This window comes from Larus michahellis, chromosome 1, assembly GCF_964199755.1.
Source record: "Larus michahellis chromosome 1, bLarMic1.1, whole genome shotgun sequence".
Lineage (NCBI taxonomy): Eukaryota > Metazoa > Chordata > Aves > Charadriiformes > Laridae > Larus > Larus michahellis.
This window is the reverse complement of record NC_133896.1, coordinates 25952419-25975588: the sequence shown is the minus strand read 5'-3', so window position 1 is coordinate 25975588 and position 23170 is coordinate 25952419. Positions and strand designations below refer to the sequence as shown.

At 38.9% G+C, this 23170-nt stretch overlaps 1 protein-coding gene across 6 annotated transcripts in view; it reads left to right on the top strand.

The window, feature by feature from the left end:
• CPED1 (cadherin like and PC-esterase domain containing 1) overlaps nt 1–23170 on the top strand; it is a 151130-nt gene that overhangs the window by 57883 nt on the left and 70077 nt on the right. For 5 of the 6 annotated variants that reach the window (XR_012588886.1, XR_012588890.1, XM_074599053.1 and 2 more), the window contains 9 exons: nt 3187–3329; nt 4768–4840; nt 6492–6659; nt 7627–7731; nt 8637–8806; nt 14170–14237; nt 14571–14615; nt 16504–16690; nt 19637–19805. Coding sequence is in view for 4 of the 6 variants with exons in the window: in XM_074599053.1 (XP_074455154.1) it covers nt 3187–3329; nt 4768–4840; nt 6492–6659; nt 7627–7731; nt 8637–8806; nt 14170–14237; nt 14571–14615; nt 16504–16690; nt 19637–19805 (1128 nt within the window). In the remaining 2 variants the exon portion in view is untranslated. The remainder of the gene's footprint in view (nt 1–3186; nt 3330–4767; nt 4841–6491; nt 6660–7626; nt 7732–8636; nt 8807–14169; nt 14238–14570; nt 14616–16503; nt 16691–19636; nt 19806–23170) is intronic. The other variant, XM_074599241.1, reaches the window with a different exon arrangement.

The following is a 23170-nucleotide window of genomic DNA, read 5'->3' as shown; positions in this document are numbered from 1 at the left end:
GCAGCAAAATAACACAGCTTCTCACTTAACCCCTCAATACCCACTGCAGATTTAGGAGATTAGAGAAAAGGTGCAAGCCAGTGTAGCAGGAATGTGAGTGATTCAGGATCAGGCAGAGATGCTGGAAATAGTTGTCAAAGACAGCTGAAGAACCACCATGTGGTCGCACCTTGGTGAGATGAGTCTTCATTTTAATTTTTTTATTTCACATTAACAGTTTAGTTAACTGATTTTGGCCTGAACAAGAAACTGAAACGGGACAATTTCACTCAGAGATGAATCTAAATCAGAACTGATTTGAAAAATATGCAGTTTCTTGTTCTTAATCTTTGTACTACTCTGTGGGAGAAACACAGCTCTGGTGATCTTAGACCTTGGGAAACACGGACTCCCTCTCTGCCTGTTGTGGCAATGAAATGGAGTGTGATCTGAGGATTTGCATAATCTCTTTCTAAATAGCAGCTCCGGGGCTCTTTTGCCCTAGAGACTCATGGAATTGCAGTACACATGGAAAACTTTTTACAGCATAAAAATACAGTGTGATGTAATTCAAGATTTCAACGTGTTGCAAATATCCAAAGGGCAGAGTTGAGGCTATATGTGCACCCTTTGCTTTGCAGTTTCCTGGAAGTCAGGGTTTAATCTTATAACTTTAGTCATATATACTGTTATTTTTTTCCTACTGGCATTTTAAGTATCTTTGTCAAAAAGAGGAGAAAAAGTCCCAGGCATTGCAAACCTTCAGCCCAAACCTGTGTATGGGGGACATTTATTTTAGTCAGTAACACTTGGGAAGGGAACCAGGGGTGATAAGAACAGGAAGACTGGCAGATCAACTTCCTACCCACCAGTTGTTTACCAGCATAGCAAAATGGAGTTACCAGAACTGAAGAGAGCAAAAAGCAAAGGGGGGTCAGTGTTAGCTGCATACTTCAGCATTTCCCATGGCTGTCTGTAGGCAACGATACAGTATTTTTTGAAAAGGAAAGTGGAAAGTGCTTATTACATTTCACTGCAGTATGCTGCCTGAAGAAACTGAAAGCCATTAATCTACACCAATGCAGACCAGCAGCTTGGCAGTATTCATGCTCACATGGGGAGGCTACAACGCTGTCTAGAAAATCCTGTGGACTAGAGTGCACAGAACTATTTTGTAAGATCTTGTATCAGCATGATGAATACTTCATAACACATCACTGTTAACTAGCGGTGTGCCCCAATGATCCCTACTGGGTCCATTCTTGTTCAACATCTTTGTGAAATGTCTGGATGATGGGATAGAGCGTACCCTCTAATGACACAAAACTAGGAGGAGTGGATGATACAACAGAGGTTCATGCTGTCATCCAGAGAGACCTCCACAGGCTGAAGAAATGGTCTGACAGGAACCTCATGAAGTTCAACAAGAGGAAGTGCGAAGTCCCGTACCTGGTAAGGAACAGCCCCAGGTACCAGTACATGCTGGAGGCCAACCAGCTGGAAGGCAGCTTTGCAGAAAAGGACCTAAGAGTCCTGGTGGACACGAAGTTGACCATCAGCCAGCATTCTGCCCTTCTGGCACATCTGGAGTACTGGGTCAAGTTCTGGACTCTCCAGTGCAAGAGGAATGTGGAGAGTCCAGTGGAGGGCCACTAAGATAATTACGGCACTGGAGAATTTCTTATATGAGGAAAGGATGAGAGAGCTGGGGCTGTTTAGTCTGGAGAAGCTTCTCAGGGGCTTAGAGGGGGATATCATTAGTGTGTACGAATACATGAAGTGAGGCTATAAAGAAGACAAAGTCAGGCTCTTTTCAGTGGTTCCCAGTGACAGGACAAGAGGCCATGGGCACAACTGAAACACAGCAGGTTCCTTTTGAACATCAGGAAACACATTTTTATACTTTGAGGGTGACTGAGCGCTGGCATAAGTTGTCCAGAGAGTTTGTAGAGCTTTTATCCTTGGAGGTATTCAAAAGCTGTCTGGACACAGTCCTGGGCAACCGGCTCTAGGTGATCCTGCTTGAGCAGGGGCGTTGGACAAGATGACCTGCAGAGGTCCCTTCCAGCCTCAACCATTCTGTGGCTGAATGATTCTGTGATCATGCTTTAGAGCCAAAATATCACATGAAACCTTGTTACGGTCTTCTGCTAAAGGCCGGGCGTGGTTAGCGCATCTACTGTGGATACTTGTTTGCGACATGTGTAAGTGGGTGATAACCGAAAATATATAATGGCATATCTAAGTCAATTTAGCAGAGACATTCCTGGAAATAATCCAAAATTTTTCTTTTCTGAATATCAATGCAGAACATGTTCTATGTGTACTTTATGTGCTTTATCTCTGAAGATAGTACTTTTCTACTATATAAATGTAACTGGTCATATAGTACTACTAAATTATCTAACAGTTTTACATAGTTCAGACATTAATTGGGTTCTGTGCCGCGTGATAACTCTGATGGAAATATGGTTCAAAGGCAGCACCTTTCTTAGCCCAGAGGACTCTGATGCAACAAAACCTTCCTATGGCCCACTCTTCACTGAGGCTCAGCGTTGCTCCAGTTGTTTCCCTGAGTCTCTCTCTGGAGTGGTGAGATGGGTGAATTCACATGAGTGATGAAAGCAGCTGAGGACAGTGTTGTGCAGGCCAGTGAATATGCCACTGAGAGGATTCACGAGTCTGAAAACCTCAAGATGAGCAAGAGTTCAGTCAAAACACAGGCTGCGGTGGATGATCATTTTTTCAACGTCTTTATTCCATATTCTGTTTAAAGCTTGTTAACCTGGGGTAAGAATTCTTAGTCATGGTCAAGTGGGATAGCCCTTGGGATAGTACGTTAACAAGAGAAAAGGCATTTACTTTGAGTGTGCTTTGACCTACTGCTGAAGAAATAAGTGTTTGTGGTTTCTGTTGCCTAGAACCAGTTGACAGCAAAAGGTTTTATCAAAGTATGCTTAGACTGTGAGCAATATTTTTGAAAAACAGTAATACAGAGTTTGTTTCTGATATACTTACTAGTAAAGAAAAAGTCATTCTCTACTAGTATGCTGCCTGGAGCTTTTCATGCCACTTTTTACTGTGCAAATGAGTAAGAACTGAAGTTGGCATTCTAAGGCAATTTTTACTTCTACCAGCTTTTTTATTTATGATCTTAAGCACTGAATTACTGTAATTCTTCAAAAATATATGTAATCTCTTTCACAGCTGCAAAGGTTTTTTGAGATATTCTTCAAAAGCAGTTCTCCCCAACAAGCCTTCAACAACATGAAGGAAGCTATAACCAAACTTCTACTTATAACTGAGGTCTTCAGTGAATCATCTGCCTCAGGACCAAATTCTTTCAACCGGTAAGTGACTTGCAGTGGTCCTTGCTATGCTATTGTCAAGATAGCTCCTTAAAACAGACTAAAAACTCTAGAGGATACATGACTCCTAAAATAAAAAAATCCCCTCTATTTCATTCTTCCTTATAAAGTGACGACGTGCTGCATTTAAGGAGTAAAACTCTTCAAAATCCAGAGTTTTTCTAGTTTGTGAAAAGGTTATGATGAATACTTAGGACCAGATGCTGTGTCCCGATGAAGTGTTTCAGGCAGCACAAATGACCAGAAATCACTCACAACTGGGCTAGTCACAACATATATAAAGCTGTATTTCCCTTCAGTAAGCCTTCTGTCATATGTCAAATATTTCATGTTAGAGTAGCCCAAAGGGTTCAGAGCTGGCTGCGGCAGGCAATCTGAACAAGAGACACTGTAGAATACTTTATGAAATGTACCTTATGAAATATACCTAGGCAGCAACAGTGACATTTCTGTGGGTGTTAAATCATTGTAATCACTTCTGTTAGAGTGTAACAGTTCTTACACATAAATCAACCTTTATTATGTAATATTTTTATTATTTAAAATTAATATTTGTTCGATATATGTTATGTCACATCCCTGACATTTTTATGATAAATACTAAATACATTACTATTTATTACATTTATATGTTTTATAAAGCTATTTGAGAACCCAGGTGTTTTAGTAGCAGTAATATAAAGCTCATTATTTGACTTATGCACGTTGGGAATAAAGATTACATTGTGAGCGGAGAGGGTAGTGAGGAGGGTAGGAGGGCAATGAGTGTAACAGGGATGAAGCTATAGAGTGGTCCAAACTCCAAATATTTTCTTACCAGTGGGATGGATATCTCTTGCTTATGTAAGCCAAGACTTTTAGAGCTTCTGGCTTGTGCCTTTAAACATCCCCATAGCTGCAGCACAACTCTTGCTTCAATGAGTGCAGAGAGTTTCGCCATATATATTTCCCTCCAAATGTCCTCAAAACTTTTGCAGGACCTCATTCTCATCCAAAGGCATTTCTTCCTCCCACGTAGTTCACCTCCCTCACTGATTTAAAAGTCAGCCATATAAATACACTTTAATATAGCACAGTTTTCATCAGTTCACAATCTGACTCCATCTATGTTTAATGCTGCTGGCTCTTCTTAGAAATTTTATTTAGTCTGTGCCGCATGCTGTCTCTTGACCTATGTGTATATATTTTTGCATGTGTTCTCTGGACCTGTTTGTGTATGTCATTGTAGCTGATATAGGGACATGGTTTAGTGGCAGGCTTGGCAGCGTTAGGTTTATGGTTGGACTCAATGATCTTAAAGGTCTTTTCCAACCCAAGTGATTCTATGATTCTATATTTCACAACAGTACCTATCTAATCTGAATTCCTGTTATATTCCTGTATTTCTGAATCTGATTCCTGTTATATTCCTGTATTTCAGATGCAGCCAATGTTTTCAAATGCTGACCTTTGACATTGGATTCGGCGCTTCCGTATACCCAGTAGTTCTTGAGGTGAGAAAATTACACAAATTATTGCTTGACACAAAAAACTTACACCAAAAAGAACACAGCAGGGAACCCTGTTTGACAGATACCCTCAAATCTCTGAGAAATGTACAAATACATTAATATTAATTTTGCCTAAAAGTGGAGAGTTGCTGTGGAAGAAACCAGTTTTTAAGGGACAGAGCTCCTGAGGTGAAGTTCACCACCCCAGTAAGTGTGCAGATCTTTCAGTTTTAGCATTAAAGGACTATCACCCCAACTGAATACCAGTGAAACAAAATCCTTAGGAAGCATTGCATGAAAGTAGAGTTAAGTATTAACTGTGCCAGAACAAAGACGAAGGGAGGAAGTTAAAATACCACAACTGGCTTTTAATACAAATTAAAGTTCTCCCTGAATTGTTCTGTACTTCAGTTCATGACCTGCTTTGACCTCCACTGTGCTGCCTTCTTCCTGGATGGTCCTCAAGGCCCTCAAAGCCAGAGAAATGTGACCTGTGGCATAAACTCCCTGTCCCGGTTTTGTACCACTTCTGCCTCAGAACAGCCTGGCCAGAAACAAAAGTTGTACTGCTTTCCAGCTGCTTCTCATTCCCCCTATATATACATACAAATATGTGTGTATACCTAGGTATATAAAATCTTTGTCCATATTTATGACACACAAACTGAAAAAAAAAAAACCCAAAACAATTAATAAAACAATTAATAAATATATCCCAGGAAATTACAGGAGAACACTTTTAACATTCATCCTCAGTTAAAATCTGTTCAAGTTTCTAGTAACAACAGTGCAGTCAATCCCTCTGTCCTTCACAAAAGAATCCTTTAAACACAAAGGAAAAGTGGACATATGAAAGTTCGCACAATTGAAAAAATCCATGAAGACAGTATCCTTAATTAGCCTGACAAGACTTGTTTAGCTAGTATAAGAAATGTGACATGTCATAACAATTTAGTAATTGTATACCAGGCTGTTAAAAAATTCTCCCAGGAGTTTCTTAAAAAACTAAACATAAAGCATAATATTTACTTGCCTGTATAGTAGTCTCAGCCATCAGCCATAATCCATAAATGTACAGTGAATCAGTAGGGTTTAATAGTTTGCTATGAAAATACAAATTACTCTAAAAAACTAACAGTTGATAATTACTATGACATTTGACTTTGAATAGTATCCCTTGGAAACCGTAGTATGCACACAGCCCATGCAGCTTGAAGTTATATTTGTGTTATGATAAAAGACCAATTTATTCATATTTTATAAGCATGAGTTTATTCATTGTGTTTATATATTGAAAAACTTATACTTTCACCTGTAGTAACTCCTAAATACCTGAGTTTTGCGAAAGTTATGTTAACATACAAGCTGACATTTTGTTATTTTTTTTAAATCAAATTTCAAATCAAACACATGGGAAAAAAGCTCTCACATGAGAATGCAATATTGTACTCTATCCACTGGAGGTCAGCAAACATTGTGGTGTGTACTTCTGACAGAAAATGTGATACAGTATTTGTTATATTATAATCCTGTCTATTTTATTAGTATTGTTATGACATATTTTTTTTATAAATAGTTATAGTGTGGTATAAGTGGTTATGAGAAGACTGGACTTGATATTCAAACTACAAATTCTTACATTGTTTACCCATAGGTGCATGAAAATTTTGACTTTCAAGATGAGGATGAATCAAATATTCAGGACCAAACTTTCAAAGAATTTCTTTTTGAAGATACTTTTAAATTTCTCTTATCTAATGAATCCTCAACATCCAGTTTCATAGAAGCCTTACAAAAAATATATGGGTCAACTGTGAGCAAGGTAGTTCGTTCCACCTTTTTCTTGTTATTAACTATATGAGAATATTTCGTTCTCTATCGTATGCTTTTCTGAAATTTTTGGTGCCAACTTATAGAATGAAGGATTTATTTAATCGAAACTACCTGTTACTGAATTCTAGGGAATAAAAAACTGTAACTATATTGAACAACTGAATTTTCTTTTATAAAAATTCCACTCAGATTATGTCATTCCCCAAAGTACAGTACTTTAAAGATATATTAAAACTTTAACAAAGTAATTTTCCCACCATTTTTTTTTAAAATGGTCTTTTTCAATATACAGGCTTGTGTGTTTTCATAAACCTAGAACTGATTAACTCAGACAAGTAGATTCATGAGCATCGGAATTAAACTTTGTTTCCTACAACTTTGTGTCTTATTCTGAATCCAAGATCCAATTACAATTTTTTGCATTTATAAGATCTGTATAAAGTTTGCATCACTAGTGAAAACTATTTCTGACAAGCTGCAATCACTTTTAGCAGTATTTCTCTCAGTCTGAGCACTTTTAAGGGCGCGTTTCTGAGGAGCCCCCTGCTTGCACGGGACTAAATTATCCATGATGGGTTCTCAATTTATGACAGGATAAAGTAGGAAGCCGCAGGCATATGCACACGTACGATATGATTACCTATGTCTGTGTTCTGTAGGAGACCAGCCTTCATTTCAAACTGTCCGTGTCATTTTCTATACTTTATGCAGTCTCTTTCCACGGTAGTTTTCCATGGGTACTTTTCTACACAAAGCTAATGCACAGTCTACTTTGTTCTAGACTGAGAAATGGGAAGAGCTATCAAGGAGCTGGCTTGACATGACTTTGGATGAGGTTAGGGCAAACTGAGAGCTGTTGTAACTTGTTCCTTTGATCACCAAAGGGTTTGGGGTCTAATGAAAGCACATTGCTTTCCATGTGATTTCACCAGTATATGCTGCCCTTTCCTTCATAGGATGGAACTTACCACAGAGAAGATGAGCAATGTTTGTCTTTAGAAGAGATAAATTCAATGATTACTTTCATAAAGGAGCTGAAGAGTCTTGGACAATTTAAGCTGGTAAAATAAACAGGGTTTTGTTGTATTGGATGCATATTTTATGTAAATCTCTTAACATTTCTCCTTCATTACCATTCCTTGCTGTCTCTGGCACATGTGTTAGGTGGATAGACAGGGAAGCAGGGAGGTAGAGGTTATGCTCATTTTAATCTGGAGGATTTTTGGAATTTAAATTAAAAGAGATAAAGAAATAAAACAGAGAATTTGAGTTGAGGATTCAATGAAAAGGACAGCTAAACCAGAAACAGAGACCAGAAAATAAAATGAAAGGAAAAGGAGGAAAATTATGTAAATGACCAATGAGTTGGTAAGAAAATAGAATGATAATGAAGCAAACCAGGTGTGAATGAAGAACTGGAGACATTACAACACTGAGATCATGACCAGAGAGTAGATATAGATGAAAAAGTGGCAAAAAAGCAGGTGAAAAATGTAATGTGTCTTCTTGACACTTCAAGTGAGTTAATTTTTAGAGAAGAATAGAGATGCAGGAATAACAGTCAGTGTCTGTGAATCGGCATGGCAGTTAATGAGGGAAATGATGGGTATTGGGGAAAGAAAAGATCTGCAACTGTATCTGTTGTTCAGAAAGTCTGCATGATATCAGGATTTTTTCTAGCCCTCCTGGATGAGTTTTAGGGTTGGAGACTGATGAGACTTCCTGAAGAGGGATTGAGTTGAATAGATCTAGAAGTCAAATCAGAGGCTAAGTAGTCAGCCTTCCATGGCAGTACTAGTAATCCTGATTTGCAAGGCTGGGAAAGACAGTCATTTTCTACGCGTGTGGGAAAGAATGTTAATAGGTATCCATCTGTATACTATACACACTGTCTGCTGATCATTTCTCACTTCTTTGCATTTTACAATTATAATGTGTAGTCTCTAATCAGTGTCTCTCTTCTCAGCTTTTCCCTTCTGCTGCACCCGAGATTCAAACTTTACTGCGCGACCTTTATCACATGGTAGACCCAATGAGGCGGCTTGGTTCAGTCCTGACTGTGCATTGGTTGCTTTCCAGTTTACTTGAACAATTCCAGTTCATGACTAAAGAAGCACATACAAATCTTACAGCATGGTAAGATAGCTATTATATGATAAGTTGAGGGTAGTTTCTCAAATTATATTAATGTCAGTGGCTCCAGTGAGCATCATAAAACTTAATCCTTCAGTAGATGCAGGTCGGCTTATAACACTTGAGATGAAGGTTCATCATCCCATCATGGAGCACTGTCAGCCATTTTGCCATTAGAGATGTAGCTAGATTTCTGCATAGGACAGTTTTGTCCCTTTGCTTCTCTTTCTAATGCAGAGGACTGGCTTAAAAAAATTAATTGGAGCTACAGTAATTTTTTTTCTAGTAAAGATGAAGTAAATTAGGTACGTTGTTTCTGAACAACTGTAAACTCAAAATTAGGAGTGCTTACCAGGGTTAAGACTGTCTTTTAATTTATTCATCAGTTAAAAGCAAAGCTGTAAAGAAAACATAAAATTTCAGGTGGAAGTTTTTCCAAAAGGAACTAATAATTTTTAGTGGCTCTAAATTTTCTGTCCAACAAGAGACAGGTCAAAGAGCATGATGCTCTGAGAACCTCGTTTTAACTCCTTTTGAAAAGCTGGAAAAATATTGTAACGACAAGGTTAGATCCACTGAGCTTCTGGCGAGAAATTTTAACTTTCATAAGGAGGGGTGGAGAAAGGAAGGAAGGAAGGCAGGGAGGAATGAATGAATGGAGGGAAGGAGAAAAGTTGTGGTATACTATGTGTTTAGTGTAAAATTTGTAAAAATATGTTTTCTGTACTCATTATCTCTTGGCTAATGACTTTTCATACACATGTATGCCATACTTCTTTACTGACTACAGGCATATATGATTTTGCAAACAAAGGCTTGGGAACGGAGGCACATCAGACAATGTGCGTGCTCCATTCCACTAAGTCTCAAGTTAAATGTGTGGATGACATTATTTTGTACATTTTGCTTGGAGAATGCCGTAATGACTATATAAGGTGTTAATTTTGTTCCTTATTGAATTAGGCGTGGCTTTCAGTAAGTCAATAGTCATCTGTATCTTTGTTTGCTCAGCTATAAAGTGGAGTTTATACTTTGCCACCATGCTAGGTAACTGTTTATTAGTGTTTTGAAAATACATGGTTCCATGCATGCACTAAGTGTTATTGTTACTGCCCTCCACTCCATGAAATGTAACTCAAAGATGCAGCTGCTTGCATTCATGTGTAAGCCCCTGCCCTTTTGCCAAAATATTTAGGTTTGCATATCAAAGCATACCAACCTTTAGCAGCTTTCTGTTCTAATCTAAGCTGTGCCACTCACTCACTTTTAGCAAGACCCTTGGCCTCTTTTTTTTTCTTATTGTATGTGTGTAAATATGTAGAATCACCATGACCTTTCTCCAGGGCATAGGCCAGTCTACTTCTTTGCACTGTATTTTTCTGCAATGGCTAAGCTAATAATTCTGTTCATTCACTGTATAAAAAACCATGTGTTTTGACATTGCTAAATCAATGATGGTGATGCATGTGTCAGATATGCATGTAATTATACTTAATTGCAAGGAAGAAAGAGCTTAGTAGAGCTTACTCCCCAAGTAACTCAGGTATGCAGTCCAACCAGACAAGATACTTATGGGAAAAATAACGACTTCTGACTTAGGTCTTGTACAATTATTCTGTTCACTGATCATGAATCCATAGGATGGAGACAGGATTTAAAGACGTTTCCTGGTCTTAACCCAATTCATCCACATGACTAGTATTGAAACCTTAAATGATATTAGTGAACTCTGAATTCCTTCCACAGGAGAAGCAAGAACAACTCTAGAAACTCATCTCAAACTATAATGAAATGGTTACATCCTAGGTGAGAATGACCATCTCAGATGTATTGGTATAACATATGACAAAGTTATGGAGTGCTACTACCTAACATGTGCACTGGAATCCATTTTCTGCATTATTTGTGCACTGTTTTTCAACTTTATGCAGTTTCAATTGATATGACTAAGAGGTACTTCGTTACTGTCTTTTAGAATAGGGGCTGTGAAGTACCATGGCAAGTATGTTTGGCTGTGTCCAGGCAGCAGGGTAGCACGGGAGAATCAGATTAGTGAGAAAAGCTAACCCTTCTGTATTTGCATAACACAAAAGCCTAAGTGGTTCAATAAAATTGAAAATGCTCTTATGAAACAAAATTTTATATTTGGAAAAATGTTGCTAGCTTTCCATATGCAAGTCCTTTTTTAGGTTAAAATAAAAGCATCATCCCTCAAACTCAATTTGGGTTGAGAATAATTTCTTGGAGTTTAACTTGGTCATGCTCATCACCTGGACAGTTTGAGAAACAAACACGGTTTGGACCATGGGTCAGAAGAAGACAGCAGCAAGGAAGTCTGGATAACTGATCTGCAATGTGAGGAATGAGAGAGAAAGGGAAGGAGGAAAGGAGAGAGACTGTTGCGTTTACGTGCCAGGAAACCAATCCCACTCTTGAGTCTGCAATTTTGTATTTCTCTTTTGAAGATCAGTGCAAGATACTTAATTCTGTGAACCAAATGCCCTCCTGGAAACTCTGTGACTGAAGCCAAGCAAACACTCCGCCAGTTTCCAAACAGAAAAAATTGCAAGTGTCATGTCTCACAAAATTACCTCCAGTGGTTCCTCATTTTCAAGAGAGACCTACAAAACATCATCTAAACAAATAAAATTCATAACTCTACTGAATACTGAAATATGGTCTAAATTTTGACATTATGACCCATTAAAAATTGCACCATTGAAAACTAATACATCCATTGGAAGCCACAAAAGTGACTAGATTTTTTACTTTTTATATTTTAATCTTATGAAGGATATTATCTACATCCTTCATTCTTTATGTCTCTGACTGCTTAGACCATCAGAGCTACATTACTATTGCTGCTGTCAATCCGCTAGTTTTCTCGTTTGTGGAATCAAAGAGATTCCTAAAGGACAACTTCACTGACAATAGTTTGTGATGTACACAGTGGGGATCTTTCAAAAGGTACATTCACAAGCATGTACTCACCTAGGGTATCTGACGTACAGTCATTAGTTTCGTTAGAGCTAATTGCAAAGCATGTAGGCAATGCACACATCTGTGCTTGATAGCTCCTCCAAGATACTAAGTAAATAAGAGGCCAGTCGTATAGATGAAGGTCCCTTCTTGAGTAACAGCATGTGAAGGAAAGGACTCTGCAGAGTCCAGGATCTCAGTCGCTCCCTGCCTGAGGAAGAACTTCGTAACTGCATTGTTCCTCAGTCTACTGACTGCAAGGAGCTTGGACAAAGGAAAACTTAATGATGCTGATGATTAAAAAGCCCAGTCTTCATCAGAGATAAATCATAGAATCGTAGAATCATTTAGGTTGGAAAGGACCTTTAAGATCATCGAGTCCAACTGTTAAGCTAACACTGACAAGTCCACCAGTAAACCATGTCCCAAAGGGACATGTCTTTTAAATACCTCCAGGGATGGTGACTCAGCCACTTCCCTGGGAAGCCTGTTCCAATGCTTCACAACCCTTTCGGTGGAGAAATATTTCCTAATATCCAATCTAAATCTCCCCTGGTGCAACTTGAGGCTGTTTCCTCTTGTCCTGTTGCTTGTTAACTTGGGAGACTGACCTGCACCTCAGCCTCCTTTTCTCCATTCTAAACAACGCCAGTTCCTTCAGCCGCTCCTCATAAGACCCTTCACCAGCTTTTTTGCCTTTCTCTAGACATGCTCCAGCACCTCAAGGTCTTTCTTGTAGTGAGGGGCTCAAAACTGAACACAGTATTCGAGGTGTGGCCTCACCAGTGCACAGGGGGAGTACCAGAGTACAGGGGGATGATCACTTCCCTAGTCCTGCTGGACACACTCTAATCTGAGTATCTTTCTGTACTAACATTTTAAAATATTACATTTTGATACCCCCCTGCAATTAGATAGAGTTCTATGTCTCTTAATGTTGACTGATGATAATTACAATCCCCTTACAGAGTTTACACGTACAGGTCACACCGTTACTTTGGGATCCGGGGCCTTGCAGTGGTGGTGGCTGCCACACTTTTGAGGTTTTCTCTGGCTAAACCAAAATCTGACATGTTATAGAGTTAATACATCTTATTTTCACCTTACAATAGGGTTTGGGACTGGGCAATCAAAAAGGAACAGAGGAGAGAAAAAAATGTATTTGACAGGTGTTAGCCATTACCTCCTTGGCAAGTAGAAAGAGGCGTGCAAAATGACTTATAGTTTGGAAAACACTCTCTCATAGTTCGTTAAGTCCCTCCTGTGAAGGAAGTCATGAATGTGCATGAAATTAGGGCGGTGTCTAGACACTGCAAGCTCAGAACTACATTTTCACACACACACACAGACACACTGATCTGCCAGCTGCTTATTTCCTTATCTTATTAAGATAATGCAGAAATCTCTGTTTTATTATTGGACAATTTACTTTTTACCATGATTGACCTCAATATTGCTTTCAGCATCTCCCATTGAAACATTAGTGATAGCTGATTGCACAGAACAATATTGCCACCTCCTTTCCTTGGGACAGACAGTGACTTTGTGTCTTTCAAAATCCAAACTGAATGGGCAGCAGTATCTAGGAAGAAACTACTTTATAAGAACTTCTACAGAAAACACTGAGAGGAAAACAAGGAATGATAATGGACCTCTGAAAAGGTCTTATCAGCCAGAGATTCAGTACATGGACTGGAGAGAAGCCTACTGCCTTTCTTCTACTATGCTCCCAAAATGCTATATGAAAGAAAACTGTGGAGTTAGCAATATGGGCACCACTAACATGTTAATGAATTGTTGCAATTGATTCAATTGATTGCAATTGTTGCATTGAGGATTTTTATTTATATATATATATGTGTGTGTGTGTACACTCTGGATGTTGATTATGGGATTTTTTTGAATTAACAAACAAATCAAACACATAGCTGTTCCATTATATGAATTCATGCTAATGTCGGTACAGATATTCACGTTGACACAGGCCTTCATTTATATCTAATTCTTTTGAAACAAAGTCTAACTTTAACCTCAAATATATACAAAAAAGCATCATACAAACAGCTAAGAGACATGGTTTGGGTTATTTTATTCTTGGTTATATCCACTCTTCCTTTTCCCAGTAGTTCATTTATGTTTTGAAATTTATTTCTGGTTTTCTTTTTTCATGTTATATGCTACCATTAATTATGGAATGTGTGTTTTCTGTCAAATTCATTCAAGTAATATACCTAGTGTTGGGAACATGAATCCAGAAGGTTCATCTTTCCAAGGAGAATATTAAAATACCATATGCCCTGGGTTGCCATATATAAATTTTTGAAAATTTTTCCATGGTTTCTGTTACTTCTGTTCATGTAGAAATATGTCTGCTGTTCAATTGACAGGAATTCTTCTCAAGAAAATGCGAGTCCTAAGCAGAATGTTCCTTCCGACCTTAGGAAGAATCATGAAGGTAAGGGATCAGAGTAAGGTCTTTTATATGCAGTATGTTTTTCCTATTTGTACTACTTCTGATAGCATGTATGATTTAGATTACATTGTGTTGCATTCCAGCTGGAAGGTCTTGGCTTACTACATATAAAAGACCAATTCCTTCCTTACCTGTGTGAGTTGTTCTGCTGAGCCCACAAGTGGCGTTCATGAGCCTAAAGCAAAGATCTCACACTGAAAAGAATAAAAGTGCACTGTATTTTTTATAATTAACACAACGAGGGTTCCTTCTCCTATAGGACTGTGAATCAGTCTTAGAGAAGAAAATTATTAATTGTTTCTGTTTATCTTTCAGCATTGCATTATTCCAGTAAGACTAAAGAAAGACAGTGCAGTTATGGTAAGTCAAGGTCTTTCTAGACCACTAAGGGGGAAGAAGAGTGATTACTTGAACCAATTGGGTTTTTCTGCATAACCATTCAGTGAATAGAGTGCCTGTGGGCTGTTATGTTAAAAAAAAAAAGGGGGGTTTTAAGTAGTAAGAATGTTTATGAATCACTCAATAATCGGGCTATTATGTTCAATAAGCCTCAAGCACAAAGTTAAACATTGCTATGCATGCATATTAATGTGAGTATTCCAGTACTCATTGATCCCTTGCCGCACTTCAGTAGACTTTTGCCCCTTATTTCCAAGAACTTTAGCATTCATTTGTTCTTATGGAATAACCTTTAAACTTGTATGGAGTTTAATCATCCTTGTATAAGGCCAGTCTTCAGCTCCATGGTGGAGTTTTAAAGAGCTGCTTAAGAGATGAAGAGTTTTTCTAAAATATCTGCTTGTAGGAATATTTAAAGTATATTTAAAGATATGTAAAGATTTAAAGTATATTTGTCTTTGGTGGGAGCACTACTTTCTGCCACCCTCCTCACTGACACATTATCTGAGAAGTCGCTTTATAAACATTAAACAATTGCTCTGTGGTGGAAAGGCTTTTCTATCCACTGAGTCTCATTTCCCCTCTGTTACTGATCTCGTGGTGCCTCCAGGAACTTCTCTGTGTCAGTCAGAGGCCAGAAAGGCTCCCGGGCTGGCTGGCTGGCATCACCATTCTGATTGCATATTTTATTTTGAAAATACCTCAATTCATTTTATTTTGAAAATTCCTTCTCATTTTTAAGCTAGTAGTGAGAGAAGCTTTCTAGGTAAGGTACACAGGATCCGGAGAACTATTTATACCCATCTGTAGGATTGTTTAAAAATACCTTCTGTGTGTCTACTTATAAGCTTCTATTCCCCTACAAATCTAGCCCAAATTCTGCTCTTCCACTGGAATAACTTACTTTACATTTTCTTCCATGCAAAAGACTGCTGAAATTGCTCTGTTTTGTTTCTCAAGGTAGATATTTCAAGGTAGAAAAGGCCCACATAGAGCTGCTTGCATCCTTTGTGACCCTTTTAAGCCATGTTTTAAGCCACAAGATTTTTCAGATATTATAGTAGAAGAGTTTCCTGGCTGGAGTATTTTCTGAAGTACCCAGTTTTAAACACATACTAGAGAGTATATGTGGAAAGCAAGTTTTGAATGTGTAATTATACTGTAAATCTGAATCCAATAGGTTGGATTAAAATATTTGTCAAAAGTGGGTTGCCAGCAAATAATTCTCATGAGTCGTTTGGCAAACACTACAAAATAAAGGATACATTTGAGCAAATAGGATTTGATTGTGGAGATTTCATACACAGGCAAGGAGCTGGAATTTGTTGATTTGGGAATTTTAATAAAGCATTCTTCCAGCTGTACTACAAATGACCCCATGGGTCTAGATACCTACATGTGACTTGTTCTTATGAACAGTAAGAGTATGTCTAACTTATTTTGATTTTTATTGGCAATTACACATGTACATAAACCCTGTACACAGGCTGGTACCTAAGTAGGTTACGAATTTTGGCCTAACTCTTCTTTAAGTTTCAATTCACCAACTGGAGACAGGATCTCTCAGACCTAATCCTTGCATTTTCAAAGGCTTACTCAGACTTTGAGTTTTGTGACTCTGACTAGAGTCATTGGGCACTGAATGATTAAAATCCCTCCAGGGTCTAAAAATTTCTCTCAAGTGCTAATACAAACTCCATTAAGACCTTTCAGCAGGATTATCTGTCTCAGAGTTACCAGGCATTAAAAATCTTGCCACTGTACATGTTATCAATCTGCCAGAAGTTGCATGTTACCTAAAAATGTTCATACATTTCACGGTTTTTTCTTTGATGCCTTCTTGGAACAGATAAAGATACCCTATCTCATATCAGGCAGATCTTCACCAGTCCACAGCTGGACTTGAATCCTCAGTTTAACCCAAAGATCAAAGAATACTACGCAGAAGTCCCATTTGACATGGTGACAGTGAAGATAGGAGCAGAACCCTCTAACTGTCAATGCCAAGTACATCTTGATGAGAAGAAAGGGCCAAGGTATGAGTGACAAAATATGACTGTAAAAACTAAAAGTGTCCTTAAATTTGGAAATATGCCAGAATATTACAGAATTTATTTGTGTTTCCAAAAGCACAGAATGCCTATAGATTAGTCACAGGAAAGTCAGAGGGAGTTCAACACTCAGCAATTTGTATTTTTTTGTCAATGTCCTGAAGGCAATGGTAATATGTTCTCAAGCCGTAATTAATCCTAGCTTTATGGAGTGCACAGTTGCTAGCACCTCCCCCAGCTTCTGCAGTCACTGACAGCATCAAAGCTGGGTAGGAACAGACTGTCATTACACTGCACACAGCAGACAGCAAAAAATTTGAAGTTCCATATCCAAGCCTTGATTTTGCACTGTGGCCTAAGCTACTGCCCCGCTGGGCTTGGTCCCTCAGCCAACAGTCTGCTTACATGAGTCAGAGTAGGGCAGCTGGGATCAAAAGAAGAAATAAGTTCAAGTTCACTTATTCAGAATGATCCATTTTCATCAGAATTATAAGAGATTGTCACAGAATCATAGAATCATTTAGGTTGGAAAAGACCCTTAACATCATCAAGTCCAACTGTAAACGAGGGTCTAAAAAATTCTCTCAAGTGCTAATACAAACTCCATTAAGACCTTTCAGCAGGATTATCAGTCTCAGAGTAACCAGGCATTAAAAAACTCGCCACTGTACATGTTATCAATCTGCCAAGCCCACCACTAAACCATGTCCCCAAGTGCCGCGTCTTTTAAATACCTCCAGGGATTGTGACTCAATCACTTCCCTGAGAAGCCTCTTCCAATGCTTCACAATGCTTCACCTCCCCTGGTGCAACCTGAGGCTGTTTCCTCTTGTCCTATCACTTGTTACTTGGGAGAAGAGACTGACCCCCACCTCGCTACAACCTCCTGTCAGGTAGTTGTAGAGAGTGATAAGGTCTCCCCTCAGCCTCCTTTTCTCCAGGCTTGTAAGACTTGTGCTCTAGACCCTTCAACAGCTTTGTTGCCTTTCTTTGGACACACTCCAGCACCTCAAGGTCTTTCTTGCAATGAGGGACCCAAAACTGGATACAGTATTCGAGGTGCGGCCTCACCACTGCCGAGTACAGGGGGGCGATCACTTCCTTAGTCCTGCTGGCCACACTATTCCTGATACAAGCCAGGCTATTGGCCTTCTTGACCACCTAGGCCCACTGCTTGCTCATATTCAACCAGCAGTCGGCTGACAACCCCAGGTCTTTTTCCATGGGGCAGCTTTCCAGCCGCTCTTCCCCAAGTCTGTGGCGCTGCATGGGGTTGTTGTGACCCAAGCGCGGGACCTGGCACTTGGCCTTGTTGACTCTCACACCATTGGCCTTGGCCCATCAATCCAGCCTGTCCAGATCCCTCTGTAGAGCCTTGCTTCCCTCAAGCAGATCAACGCTCCCACCCAACTTGGTGTCATCTGCAAACTTACTGAGGGTGCACTCAATTCCCTTGTCCAGATCATCGATAAAGATATCAAACAGAACTGGCCCCGGTACTGAGCCCTGGGGAACACCACTTGTGACCGACTGCCAGCTGGATTTAACTCCATTCATCACAACTCTTTGGGCTCGGCCTTCCAGTCAGTTTTTTACCCAGTGAAGCATATGCCCATCCAAGCCATGAGCAGTCATTTTCTCCAGGAGAATGCTGTGGGGAATGATGTCAAGGCTTTGCTAAAGTCTAGGTAAACAACATCCACAGCCTTTCCCACTAAGTGGGTCATCTGGTCATCAGCAAGAGTCCCAGCTTATCTGATCTTTTAGAGAAGTATAAAGCTGGAGGATAGGGGAGAGAGCAAAGTCATCACTAAACATCATGTTTGAGCACTGACCCATAATCATCCATGATGTTTAATTGCTACTATGATCCCCGGCACAGTTTTGGCTTTCCCAACCAGCTCTCTCACAGAAAGAAGCAGGAACAATCACAATAGGCATTTTGGGCATGACTTGTTTTTGGATGTTGGGAGGGACAAAAAGTGTTTATAGGTCAGGTACCAGAGAATTGGCCTATTTACATACTAGCCATTAGTGAGTGGATAAAAGTGAGAGCAGGGAAAAAGATTTGCTTGGGCGGAAGAATCTTTAACCATTACAGAGCTAGCTTTGCTTCATGGCATGAAGTACCTATGCAACACACTGTCTTTTGACTGATTATGAAGCAGATGCTTTGACCTAGAATGTCTGCTAATAACCAGACAGTCTATACGGTTGTTACTGACCTAACGCCTAATATGATTCCTGTATTTTCAATAAGTAATTAGTCTTGATTTATCATTTCAAAAAAAGCTCCTATAAATTTCTTCCACACAAATTTTTAGTCTTTTAATATTAACCACCTTGGCAGCCAGCATGGAGACATGCAAAAAACTTAAGAGATTTCTTATTTGTAAAAGGAAAACAGAATAGCAATATGTCCTTCACACTGAGAAGTAAAACCCCTGAATGTGCTGGTTCTGTGTCTTTCAGCATTTCTCATTTCCCTGCCAAGGGAAGAAGAGCACAGGCCAGCTTTGCATTTGTCTAGGACTCCATCACATTTGGCTAGTGGACAATTTCAACAGCTAGCTGACACCTCTGATCTTGTTTGTCACCCTGCTGACTTCACTGTGAACTTGGACCTGCCAGGAATTATTGTCCCTAGTGGCTTCATTCATGGATTCCATGTCAGAATTGTTCTCACAGCCACTGAAGCTGTTTTCACTAAGTTTTGCTGTCAGTATTCTGTCTTCCTGAAGGAACTGTAAATTGTTACAAATCTTATTTTACACAGTTTTTTACTTAAAATCATATGTATTTTGTAAGAGAAAGAAAATGCTAGAAATAGAAGCCTCAAGAAGCAAGTAAAGTTTAGCTGCCATAGATAAAGCAGAGTAAATCTTTGTTTCTTTAGTGTTTATTCCGCTTCTTTCCTGTTTTGCTTTGCAGCATTGCTAACTACCCCCTTGGCCTTGGATTGAACAAAATTGTTGTTCTTGTAACAGATGATTCGCAGCCCATCCCTCAGGTTGTGAGCAGCTACAAAATCGCAATTTATCGAGAGGACCGCCCTAGTCTGCCTTTGTTTGATGACTATATGATGTGCGGGTTTGTGCAGGTATTGTTTCTATATTCTTTTGCTCTACAAAGTAATAGTGAATTTAACTGTTTTCTGTTCATCCGATAGTATAAATTAGGGTACATGTGCCAAAGCTGATGTAGAGTCGGTTTTGCTGAGATTAGAATCTGAGTTCCAAATAATAATTGTATGAAATACAGCATTTACACAACATTTTGCATATAAAAAGTAAGTCCAGCATAAGTACCTATTACAGTTACCATGTATTTGAGAGTTCCAGTTTAATTAATCATTACTTTGGTCAGCCAAAACCGTACCCATCAGAGAGCTGTTGTTTGCTTGTGAGAAAACAGCCCCTCTGTACCATGCAGTGGGTAGACTGCAGTTTTCATAACTATCTATCTATGACATTGGAAACATGGAAATCCTTTTACCAGGAAAGATATTTATGATGACGGTGTGTTTATCAATGTTCAAGACTAATGCTGCTAGATAATTTACGAATGAAAAGTGTTTATTCTAGAAGACCAACAAACACAATGGAAAAAAAAACAACTGATGATTCCAAAGGAGGGGATGATTGTTGCTTACAACACATTTATCTGCATGTAAGCTTGGGAATGTCAATAAATTACTCCTAAAAAATAACAATCCTTAGGAAGCAGTGAAGCAGTGAGTCTCTTGAATGAAAAAAAGGGTGAGAGTCTAAAAGTCTCCTGGGGAAGGGGAGCTGAGGCTAAATTGAACACAAAATTGGAAGAAGGATAATGAAAGAAAGGAACAGTGAAGTTTTCAGTTAGTGAAACTGTGGTGATAAAGATATTCTTTGTAAGGTAGAAAACCTAGGACACAGGCTGGAGCAGAGCTGTTTGGATTCCAAAGTTTGACGACTAAACGTTGGTACTTGGTATGGTGGGCAAAGATGAGTCAGTCAATTCAAAGAAGGAAATGACATGGTAAATCATAACCAAGGGCAGCGCTTTTGTCTGTGGGATTTTAGGCAAATTAAAAGGTTTAGTGGGTTCATTCTAAATATTAGAGCATTCTGAAGGAGTGCATTTTGTCACAATTGATTCTCCAACCAAGAAGCAGGATTTTCAAAACCATAGTGCTGAAACTGTCATCCGTGCTCACATCAAATATCTAATACTATCTTTATTTATCTCTATGAAGATCATTATATATCAATATATCCCTTTTGTAAAACTTATTTCCCTTGTCCAGTTTCTTTCCATAAACTGCAGAAGAGGTTGGGAGACCAGCGTGGGAGAATGCAGAGGATTTTATGTGGTGGGACAGATCAAGAGGGATTTGCTTGTTTGTTTGTTTGTGGAGAAATAATCAAAGGGGCTTAAAACGGGAGCCAAACAGATTATAAATGTTGATAGCAAATTGTATGTTGACATTATCTCAGTCTGCGAATCAAAACTGTCAGAGAAAATGTATATAGTAGTCATAGCCTACTGACTGCTGATCTGAATACCTGATTATGGTGTTGTCTGGCCCTCCACTTGTTCTTTGTCTCTTCTCTTACACTTATCTTACAAGCTCAAAATGTCAAGGACTATCTTCTTGCTCTTTGTGCCAGCTCAGCACTAGATCTAGTAGTTCCTATGGTAAAACAGGTAAGAATCAAAACATATAATACCTAAGATTTCAGTTTGGGTGTGGAGCAATTTGCCTGACACCTTAAGTGTGAATTAGTATGAAAAGGAGAGCAGCAATAGGTTGAGCTTGAGTTATGTTACTAGGAGAACACACTGGCTGGAAAGATGTGAGGGAAGCTCCTCTTGTTGCCCAGTCTGGGGCATGTATCTGGGTGTAAGAACAGGAATTCAACCTCATGCACATCCTCCCACACTAGAGTTTACACTGTTGTTAATGGTTTATGATAGCATTTATGAGACTGAGTATGAATCTTTGAAGCCCTGTGAAGGGAAAGAGATCTAGAACGATAAAAATGAAAAGTGTTTTAGAAGTTTCTTTTGATTGAGCTTGGGTTTCTGCTCATCTGTGAATAACTGCTCTCTACTTAATATAATTGTTCAGAGCTAGGGAGGACTTCAGGAGTTTAGAGTAAAAATGAGATGAAAAGCATTCTTGTGGTATCTAATGAGGGCTGTGAAGACAGATTATGAGATTCTAAACTAACATTTTTTTAGATATGTTAAAGGCAAACTTATCAGAGAGCGCAATTAAAAACAAATGAAGGCTGGAGCTGGAGATAGAAATGGCATTCTACAACACTCAAAAGCCTGCATTTTTTCCCCCTTTTCCCTATTTGCTAAAACAGAATTTATTGCCTTTTGCTTAGAGTGATGTTTTTTTATCAATACAAAACTCAGGTTTTAAATAGTATCATTACATTCTGCTTTTCATACCAGAGAACATTATGAGCTCTTGCAGGGCGGGTTAATACACCCTGATCAATGGCACGAATGCTTGTTCTCCTAGTAACAAGACACCTGTTTTAGGAGCAAAAGGATAAATACAGCGTGAACTGATGGAGTCTCCTTTGGACACTTGACTAGGCACAACTGGGATCACACATGGGGAGAGAAAGGTCGCTGACAGTGGTGTGGTCTTTCTCACAGAAGGCTTCAGTTAAAATTCTAATCCAGCAATTTTTTTTCCTGACTTTCTTTTATGTTTAATCCCATTAGGATATTCAGGTTTCACTGCAAGATGATACTATAAAGAAGGTTACAATAAAAAGACAGAGTGCAGGATGTTGTTTCCAGTCTTCTAACAATTCTCATGCAGTTGAATAATCCTGGATTAATTTCAAGGCTATTGAATTAAGAAGGGTGTAGTTCCAAGCCTTGCAGCCTCTAAAAGGGGAAAAAATATTGCCCTCTCTACTTTTTGATAGCAGCTATAATATCCTCATTAAAACCAAATTAGTAGGGGATAAACTGTGGCATCACCATAGCACCTTCAGCAGCTTTGGTTGCCTTTCATGGTGTGTTCTGCATTCTGACAGTATTGCTTGTGCTGCAAATGGAGAGGTTATTGGTTTGTGCTTTAACTTAATTTTGTGCAAATATTGACAATATTCAAATCAAGTGTCCTTTGGAGAAGTGGTGCCATTTCATTATCACCTGTGACGCTGTGATACCAAGACAGGCAGAATACAAAGCAAGCAGCAAAAAACAGTGAGCTCTTAAGGCAGGGGTATCAGCATTATCCTCAACTGAAAGATCCCAGACTACAAACACATTGGCATAAAGGACAAATATTTTATTCATTCTTGCCCTGTGCATTATCTTTAAAATGCAAACAAATTTATCTATGCCTCACTTGAAATGCATGGATGCCACCTCTTTGATTGTTAATCTTTGCCGAGTTGCAATCATGTAAAGTAACGGGTGATGTGCTTAGGGAACCTTGTTTGACACTGTGAA